Source organism: Gavialis gangeticus, unplaced genomic scaffold (genome assembly GCF_001723915.1).
Source record: "Gavialis gangeticus isolate Ggan-Ray unplaced genomic scaffold, GavGan_comp1, whole genome shotgun sequence".
NCBI lineage: Eukaryota > Metazoa > Chordata > Crocodylia > Gavialidae > Gavialis > Gavialis gangeticus.
Window position 1 is genome coordinate 11977502 of NW_017729008.1, and position 10483 is coordinate 11987984.

The following is a 10483-nucleotide window of genomic DNA, read 5'->3' on the forward strand; positions in this document are numbered from 1 at the left end:
TTCCTATCTTCAGCCACTAGCCAGAATAAATTAATATATTTTGAATTTCTAAGTGACATTTTGGATGGGACCAGGGGATAGGTCTACCACTGTTCCTAGTTTAGTTAGGCTTAAGGGTCAGTACCAGAGCTGTAGCCACAGCAACAGCCTGGCCTTCCACTGTTTGTACAGTAAAAGCTCTGTTATCCAGCATCCCCTGGGAATGGGGGATGCCGGTTAATCAAATATGCTGGTTAATCAAATGTGCACCATCTGGTGCACTCCCTGGCATCAGTGTGCTGAGGGACAGGGAGGGGGGCCCCACGCAGGTTGCTTTGCCCCAGGCTGTGGGCTGAAGAGGTGACAAAGAAAAGCTTGGCTTGCAGCAGCAAAACCGGAAGTCCCATGGAAGTGGTACTTCCAGTTTCACTTTTGCCATGTCCCCCGGATGCCGGTTAGTAGAGTTTTCTGGCTAATAAAGTGCCGGTTAACACAGCATTTGCTGTACTCAGTTTCAGGACAAGGGCCTTCCCCACAACCCTGCCCCACCATCATGTTAAATGGGGGGAGTAGAAGCATCTCATTTTGGAGTTAAGTAAATATGGTACATGAATAATCCAGGATTCAGCTGAAATAACTGTGAAAGGTTAGGTGTGGGACAGCAGAAGTAAGAAGCTGAAAGGAATAATTATTACTGGTAAACAGTAATTTACCTTGATTCTAAGATTACACATTAGTGAAAAAGAAGTATTATACAACTGTTTGCAAGCACTAATAATACAAAAAATAGTGGATCTGAAAACAGACTTTGCAAAATTAAGAGCCGTCTAAAAACAATATTTTAATTATAACAGTTATTTACTATTTCATTACATAAGGTGCATTATAATCCCTCTGTTTTTATGTCCTTATACCTTTCTAAGACAATGATCACTTGTAGAGCTCACATTATCTTTGCTTATTCTTATCCACAAGATAATATTTTTTGATTATTTGAGGAAAAAATATCACTTGAGTAACTACAGAATGCCAGGTGAGAGTTTCTTTGTAGCTGTATGTGTAATTGTTTGGTAGCCAAGGATATTGTTAGAATACAGAAAGAGAAACCAAGGAACAAAGGCTTGTAAAGGAACAGAAGCTAGGTGAGAAACAGACTAAGCGAACATGAAAACAAGATTTAAAGAGACTGGAAAACATTTTTGTTCTTTCTGTTCCACATCATCAGTGCCTGTTTAATAGAACAAGAAAAATACAGGTATATTAATCAGAACATATTAAAGCCAAGAAAAATGGAAGATATTTCCAGCAGCAGCAAACCATTTTTGTTGCATTTTAATGATCAATGAGCCTGGAAAAAAAGACTAAACACTGGAACTCAGATTAAATTTACAGGAGAGGAAGGAGGAATTACGGAACTGAACTCCGATAGTGACAGATATGACAGTCAAGTCCATATATTGTACCAGAAAAACCACAAAGTGAAACAGGAGCTATGTGAAGTAATGCAGGCCCCTGACAGATGTTAAAACAATGGCATGACTGGGATTGGAGGGGTTTTATGTTGCAGCCCAAGCATCATGTCTCCTGCCATGCCAGACATGCACAGCCAGAGACACGATGTACTAGAGCACAGACCTGGGATTCCTCTGGTCCCAGTCGCACTACTGCTGAGCTGCCTCCAGTCTGATCCTGCAGACTGGGCAGGGGGTGGCTCTGTCCCAAATCCAGGCCTGCTCCCTACGCTCCCTGGTTCTAAAACCAGGGTTGTTCCGGCTGGGTCTGACAATCAGCTGATTGGGACAACCTTCAGAGAGTCCTTAAAGTACCTTCTTGAAGACCTGAGGCACTGGGACCCTGAGATTGGGGAGCCTCTCCTCCAGCTGGGGGTCCCATGCCTTGGGACATCTAAAATGTATGGGTTTGGCCCAGCTCCCTGTAGCTTGGCATTTTTAAGTGCCTTTCCCTGCAGGGGAGTCTGCTAGGCTGTGAGGTTGCTGGCTTCCCAGTGGCCAGAGCCCCTCAGCTGCCCCCACGCTTGCAACCAGGTTTCATGGCAGCTGTTTTTCAGCATCAGGGCTGACTGTCACCATTGGTGTGGCTACATGTACAACTTATGATGTGGAACAGAAATCAGAGTAACAGATTGGGCAGGGGAAGAGGTTTGAGTGGTACTTGGGGAGGGTGTGGGGCTGACCTTGTGGCACACCTGCTAAAAAGGCTGGTCCCTAACTGCTGCGAAGAATAATCCTGAGATGTTGCCAAGGTAACCCACCAGAGCATAGACCTGGGATTCTGCTGGGGATTATATTGAGACAAGGAGAGGTGGGATTGTTTGTCAACTTTGGATGGAGTGGGAAAGAATAAGATTAAGTGCCTGATTTGTTGTAAAATAAATGGAAACCTCATATTCAGTATTTCACAGTGATCCAGGGACAGAACATTCTCCCAAAATATATGACACCAGTAGAGAGTGAGAAGAGGACAAAGTCTAGAGAAATCAGATTACCCTGAGACACCATGCTGACATATTGTGATAGGAGTCATACTTTAAACATTGTTATGAATAAGTCCTATTTTCATATATCTAGTGTTAGTTCTTAGCTTGTTACTCAAGTTTTTGGGGGCTTTTGGGGTGGAGCTGGTGGTATTCAAAATATTGGGTTTTGGGGTTTTTTCTGTTTTTTTTTTTTGTTTGTTTTTGTTTTTGTTTTTTTATAATTATGGACTTCCTTGTCCCCTAAATTTTATTCTGGGTGTGTACAAATGCAACTTGATGAAGAACATGCTGTCTAATTTTATTCCAACCATGCAGTTCATCCAATAAAATATATGACCCCAAAAATCCTTGCCTTTTGCATAATTCCTGGACCATCATGGCTATACCATCACTCTAACACTACCAAGCATCTTATTACATGCTATCCTCTCAAGTACTTACATTTAATTAAAATAGAATGTAGAAGAAAAAATAGTATAATTTTGATCCAACCTGGAATACAATTAGGACGAGAATAATCTTGGGCTTAACATCAAGGAGAGAAGTGAAGGAAATCTTGCCTCCATCTCCCCATTGTAAACCCAGTGAAAGATGATTGCAACCTGGTGTTTGAGAGCACTTGGACTACTCTATGTATCTGTGGGAATATAGATTATCCTAAAAGCCTCCATGAGAATTATTCCTTGAATAAAGGCAGAGCTAAATTTTGCTGGATATAGTCAAGGTATGAAAACAATGTAAACATCGCAATGGCTTGACAGATACAAATCCTGGAAACAACAGATGTTGATGTTAATTAATGACAAGTGATTTCAGAGACAGGGAGTCTCAGGTGATGCAATTTTTTAAGAGTCCACACACTACTAAGAAGAACTGACTGAAGCATTTCCAGCAGAAATTCTATAGAGAAAGATAATCCACCTTTTAAAAATTGTAAATCAGCCAAGCTATCTCATTTTCCTTACGTTTTGGGGGCTGCACTTTACTGTCCCCAGCCTGTACTGGCGCATGGGATTGTTCTGTCCTAAGTGCAGGACTTTGCACTCGCCCTTGTTGAACTTCATGAGATTCCCTTTGGTCCAGTTCTCCAATTTGTTTAGGTATCTCTGAATCCTAGCCCTATGCTCCAGCATATCTAATGCTGGATTCAGTCATGGTGTTTACCCTGGGCTAACATAGGCCGCATGACAAACTGCATGTTTTAGACTGCATTAATGTATACAAAGTACATACCAACATGGCTACTATGTGCAGGGGTCTATATTTTCTTCCAGCTCTACAAAGCCATGTAAATAACTATGATTTGAAAATTCACTAATAAAGTTTTAAATTTGCAAAAGTTTTTTCAAAGAACTAAACTCAAGCTTTAGAAAAAACATATTCCCACTTGTCTTGATCTTTGCTTTTAAAACAAATGTGAAATTTGAGTTCATCTACATTAGGTCTATTACAAATTCCTTACAAAACTCTATGGTGTTCCCCAGTGCTCCCTAAATATCCAGTCCTCCCTGGACATCAAGGGTGAGTGTACATTTGTTCTCAATGCCCTACAGTGACTGGAGATGAGAGCTCTTAGCATTCCCTAATAATCAGAGGTGCTGGTTATCACCTTCTAATTTAACTTTAGGTGGTATGATTTTAGCCACATGTAATATGGCTCATAATTCATATAACCAGAAAAAAGTATTACCGGCTTAAACAAAAACACGTACCTTTGTGGAATATAGAACATGTGCTGAGGAGGAGGTTTGTAGAGAACTCCTTCATATACTGGCCATAGACCACTTAAAATTCTGAAGAGAGAGCTCTTTCCACAGCCATTGGGACCAGTGATTAAAAGATGCATTCCTTCCTGTACCTAAAATCGTAATGAAAATGATGAAGCAACAATTTTTCAAAAATGACTACTTTGCACTAACACATAACACTAACACCTCAAAACGAAGCCACCTAAAAAGTTTAAGTCAGTTTCACTAGTAATGTAGTCTGCTTGAAAAAAACCCAAACAAAGAACCCCCAGTGGATTTCCATACAACATATGCATTCAAAGAACAAAAGCAAAGGAACCAGTAGATATCATATTTACTAGCCCCAGGAAAGCAACAACATACCCAGGGTCTAGATAGCATGTTATCACTTACGGAAGACACAGGATTATTTTGTGCGAGTCATTATCACTGAAATCTTTTTAATCATTGGGTTACTTTGTTTCTTGGATAAAGGCTGAGGGCAGTTTATTTCAACATGCTATAAAACTGAATTCTACTTTCACAGAGTTGGGAACACTTGCCCACATAACATATGTCACTATCTATGAGGGATTCTGATTTCTGACATTCTTGTACTGCATCTACAAAAAGCACTTAGAGCCAAATATTCCCTTCACATACTTGTGCTTCAGTCTAAGTGGACTGTAAGCAGTTAAAAGGAATTAGTACCTTACAAGCTTAACATGCCTGTAAACTAGATTAAACTCCATTACCATGTCAGTCTGCAGCTGGTGATATCAATTTTTCTTATGGAATCAGACAGAAAGGGGTAAACTCCCAAAGCAGTATATAAAGTCAATCCCCCTAACCATTTTGACTACGTAGAGGTTCAAAAAAACACAAGGCAAAAATAAATTCAATATTCTCCATTTTTTTCTAAGCTGCCTAGATTGAAGCAGTAACAAAGTGAACTGATGTCCAGTGTTTGGGTGGCCAAGACGGGCAGAAGCCTACACTGGCCCAGGCCAGGCACTTATGCACACCATCCCTCATGGCCAGGTTCCCTGAGGCTGTTGAGCTCAGCTCAGTGGCAGCCCAGGCCTGGTTGATAGTCAGAGTCTATGGGGTGCAAGGGAAAAGCCTGCCCTTGGTGTCTTCCCCTCCACTCCCCTGGTCCAAGACGCTCCTTCCCCAACCCTCTGCCCCAGAAGGGGAGGAGGGAGGGGGAGACCACCCCCCAGTGGACCACCCAGTCAACATTTGCCCGGTAGGGAGAGGAAAGCACCCACTTGGGGGCTTTACACCCCCCAACATGTTAAGCCCAGCTGGGATTGCCCCAGTTCCACTCCTTCCCCAGCCATCACCTCCCAGAGGAGCAGGGGGGGACAAGGGTGGGAATGCACCAGACCCAGACCCCTTTACCAGTCCTCCCAGCCAAGGTGTGCTGGGTGCGGAGGGGAAAGCCCCCACTAGGAGGCTTCCCCCCACCCCCTTGCAGCTTGAGCGAAGCTGGGATCACCCCACCCCTCCTCAGCCATGAGCGGCTGGGGGGAGGAGGAAGAAATGCCCCCCCCGCACCGGCACTCCCGCTGCAGTCTGCCTGGTGCCAGGGAAAAGCACCCATCTGTGGGATTTTTGCCTCCCTGCAGCTCAGAGCTGGGCTAGGATCATCCCAGCCCTGCTCCTTCCCCAGCTGGCAGACAGCGGAGGAGGGGGTGGGGCTGGGGCAATCCCAGCCCCAAACCGCAGGGGACAAAAAACCTTCAGGTGGGTGTTTTTCTCCCTAGCAAGGCAGACCATGAAACTGAGGGGGGCAGTGCGAGGCCAGGGCAGTGCATTCCCACTCCCTGCTGCTCAGAAGTGACAGCTGAGGAGAAGGCAGGGCTGGGGTAATCCCAGCCCAGCTTTAGCTGCTGAGGGGCAGGGGGGAGAGGTGAAAATCCCCCCAGTAGGTGTCCTCTGCGCCCAGCACCTCAGCTGGGGAAGCTGGTGCAGGGGCAGTGCGTTCCCACCTTTTGCCTCCCCCCGCCCATCTAGGATGCAATGGCTGGGACAGGGGTGAGGCTGAGACAATCCCAGCTGAGCTTGAGCTGCAGGGGTGAAAAGTCCTCTTGGCAGATATCAGCTGGGGGGACCACTGGTGTGTGTGTGGGGGGGGGGATAGGGTTTCTACACCTGCTCTTCCCATCCCTCTCAGAGGCAGAAGACTGGGGAAGAGGTAGGGTTGGGTTGTGATCCCAATGCAGCTTAAGCTGCAGGGGGGGAGGGTGGGGTGAAAAGCCCCCCAGTGGGTGCTTTTCCACCCCACACTGGGCAGACCTCAGGTGGGGGGTGCATTCGACCCCTGCCTCCCCCCGTCAGAAGCAGATGGCTGAGGGGGCTGCAGGCCTGAGCCAATCCCAGCCTTGCTCAGAGCTGCAGGGGGGCAGGGGAAAAGCTCCTAGGTGGGGGCTTCCCCCTCCCCCCTCAGACCCTGGCTGGGGGAGCAAGTGCTGGGCAGGAGTGGGGAGGGGTGCATTCCCCCCCACAGGAGGCAGAGGCTGGGGAGGGGGGGGCTGAGCCAATACCTGCCCAGCTCTCTAGGCTGCAAGGAGGGGAACAAAAAGCCCTCACCACAGGGGCTTTTCCTCCCCTTGCTGTATGGCCTGGGGCTGGGGAAGCGGGGCCTGGGAGCCCATTCCTCTGCCCCACTGTCCCACTGGGCTGATAGGCCCAGGCAGGAAGCAGGCTAGGGAGCTGAGGCTTTAGCACTTCAGTTCCGTGACAGCTAGGCTGTCCCTAGACAGACAGCACAACCCGGTGCTGCAAAGCATCCTGGGATATTGGGGAACTGAATTAACTTAAATCAGGAAGGGATCTGGGACAGAAGTTCCATAAGCCAGTTTAACCTAAATCAGTTAAGTCTGATACTACCTCTGTTCAGGTTTATCTTAAACTGGTTTGGGCCATTTTGAAAACGGTTTATGTGCACTGAAGTTCTACTCTGTTACAGGTTTAAACCAGCTTCCAATCACTTAAATCAGTCTGTGTGTAATTTCTGTCCCTAGCCTCTAAGTCATGAAGCTGAAAGCTCAAAACTAACTGCCTTGGAAAACTTCTAAGAATATCTTTTTCTGATTATATCAATAGCAACGTCACTTTGGGTGTGTACATATATCCTTACTTGGTAGTATTCGTGTTATCTATAGCTATCCAGCTGAACTCTCTCACGCACACAGACATCATTAGTGAATTCTTTGTATAAATCTACTGGGCAAAGTGTAGAATCATACTGGCATCTTTGCCTGACTGTCAATCCATCATTTCACAATGCTAAGATAATTATTTCTATTCATGTCGTCATGAATTTTGCTCCGTCTTAGCAGTTGCTGTTAAGTCCTTTTCTCTTGCACAGTGTATACCTACAGAAGTGATACAAGTAGTTAGCTGCCTTTCCAAGACAAGTGAGGTTGTGGAAGTTCTTAGGTAGCTTTCCAGTACATTTACCTATTTCTAGAAACAGTAATTTCTGTACTAGCAAATGATCCCGTGACAAACTCTGGTAGGTAAATATCATTCAGCAACAAGGTAGCATCAACAGGCATTAAATGTTATTTGTAATAAGTCATTAGAAACAATGTGAGTTTTTACTAAGTAAAGATTTAAGGATTAAGCCTGTAAACTATGAATAGGGACCTACCAAAATTGAGGTGGCAGACAAGCAATTTTGCAAGCTGATAACGGCGCTGGTCACCATTTTTCTGGACTTATCACAAGCAAGGCCCCCCTCGTCCTTATCCCCCCCACTCACTGGACAAGGGAGCCCAGCAGCCCTGCCCCTCACAGCTGGTTGGCCAGGAGGGCTTCCCTTCACATGGCCCTGCCCTATGCCACTGACTGGCAGAGGACTGCACTTTATGCAGTTCCATCCCTCACCACTGATCGGTGGAGAGAGGCTGAGCTGCATGAAAGGCAGCCCTCTCCTCCCTCTGCCACTGATTGGCTGAGGAGGTGGCCACTATCTTGGCTACTCCCTTTCATGTCAGCAGCTCCCCCTCACTTGGCAGGCTGTCAGGCTGGACCATACTGGCTGCTGGCTCCCACTGGGGAGCTAGCATTTTGTTTTTAGTAAGGTTTTTTTTTGCCCAGCAATTCTGCATGAAATTGCAGAGACTGCAGTTTTTCCTGGTTTCTGTGAAAATCATGGAGTCGCGATTTGAGTAAGTCCCTAACTATGAAGTCAGCTACTAGTTAATACAGCTCCTAGAAGTGGTCAAGTAATGTTACAAGCTCGCTGTTTACACTAATGTTGTGGGTTCAGATTTTAAAAGAAATTTGGAGTTTGAGAGTCTCCCATTCCATTGATATCTAACAGGAGATAAATGCAGGATTTCCTTATGCAGCTTTGAATATCCCAGCTGTGATTTTTCACCTGGCAATGGAACCAGGTGTCAAACCACTGTCTTTCTTCTCCGTGTAGTTTCTTTGAGCAGGATAAACTGTACATATCTGCCTTCATCGAGCCACTATGCCTACCTTTCTTGACTTCCCCTTTTTCCATATGCTCTTCCAAGTATTTAACATAAGGTACATGAATTCTGTGTTGTTTTATGTTAATGTGATGGCAACAATCAGAAGATTCTTGCATATCATCTTACTTTGAAGTTTAGTCTGGAAACCACCACATCTCCATTTGGGGTAATAATAGGAACATTTTCACACACAATTCCATGATCAACATCAATAACTTTTCCTACAAGTTAAGGAAAAAAAAGTTAGTGAAATATTCAAGGAAGCTCTAGAGGTCTTTGCACATGGCTATGAGCCACAAATATCCAAGTGTCAAACCTGGCTTTGGGCAAATTAGTCAAACACCTATGTTTCAGGTTCCCCTTTTGCAATGTAGAGATGATAATTCTTAAATATCCCAGTGGGTCACTGTTAGGATTAATTACTTAACATCTGAACAGATTTGTAAAAATATAAAACTTGATAATCTAATTAATACTATTTTTAAGCCTTTTACTAACACACACTTGCTTTCGGTAGTGAGTGTAATCCAAGTACAACTGATTGTAAAACCATAAATCACTGCATATCAGGATGGATTAAAAAATAATCAATTATTTCTTTAAAAAAATAAAAATGTGGATTTTTTATTTAAATCATATTTTAATCGAATTTTTAGATACTTTAAAAAAATAAATCTATATAAAGATAGTTTTAAGATATCTTAAAGCTCAAAGATATCATCATGGAATAGGGATTATATCTTCTTGTTATATACTATTTGAGATTATATTGCTGGATAAAGTATATGAGAAATAAATTGAACAGTGCGCAAAAAATCTAGAGGGAAAATTGTTAACCCGAGTCTTGATGGATGCAACGATGGACACAGTTATCCAGTAATATGCGATTGTGTGACAAGAGAAAAAGGGACTGTCTGCTTTACAGAAATAATTGTTACATCAGGAAGTGCGCACACAGCAGAATACTTACAAGTAGCAGTAAAAGTTATAACAAACTGAAAAAAATTCAAATGTCTAGTAGGCAGCTTTGTTTCACACAATGCTGCAAATGTATCAAAGTTGAGAAGAAATCTAGAAGAAAGTGAAGAAAGCCCCAAGCTAATAACATATGGTTACAGCACTCACTTGATGCACCTCTTAGGCAAAGAATTCAGTGCTCCAAAAATAAAAGCTAATGTTGAAATTACAAAACACTTCTGTCACAACCACTGTACAGTAGCTGCTCTGAAGAAAGGAGGGGGAACCAAACTAAATCTCCCACAACACATGCAATAAAACTCAGTAGTGAACTGTTTTGAATGGTATATTGAAAACTGACCTAATCTGATGACAATTTGTGAACAAGACTGACAGAATAGATGAAACTGTCACAGCCAAAGTTCTCAATATTCGGCTAAAGAGGAATGTAGAATGTGTGCTGACTACCCTGAAGCCTATTTTCATAGCCTTGAACAAAGTGCAGGGAAAGTGCTGTTTTATTGCTGATGCTGTTTAAAGTTGGAAGAAACTGAGTGAAACCTTGAAAAGAGAAATACGCAATGACAGATTGAAATTACTGGCATTAAAAAAAAAAAATGGATCAAGAGCTATATCCAGTTTATTTTCCTGTTAATATTCTCAATACTCAGTGCCAGAGTCATAGTTTCATAGTTTCTAGGGTCGGAAGCAACCTGAGTAGATCATCGAGTCCGACCCCCTGCCATGGCAGGAAAGAGTACTGGGGTCAAAAGACCCCAGCAAGGTGTACATCTAGCCTCCTCTTAAAGTCCCCCAGAGTAGGAGCCAGC

At 43.8% G+C, this 10483-nt stretch overlaps 1 protein-coding gene across 1 annotated transcript in view; it reads right to left on the reverse strand.

Moving 5' to 3' along the window:
* ABCD2 (ATP binding cassette subfamily D member 2) overlaps window positions 1–10483 on the reverse strand; it is a gene marked incomplete at its 5' end in the record, with an annotated part of 95793 nt that overhangs the window by 52139 nt on the left and 33171 nt on the right. Inside the window, 2 exons of the mRNA XM_019509387.1 lie at window positions 4189–4334; window positions 8823–8917. Of these exons, the coding sequence (XP_019364932.1) occupies window positions 4189–4334; window positions 8823–8917 (241 nt within the window). The remainder of the gene's footprint in view (window positions 1–4188; window positions 4335–8822; window positions 8918–10483) is intronic.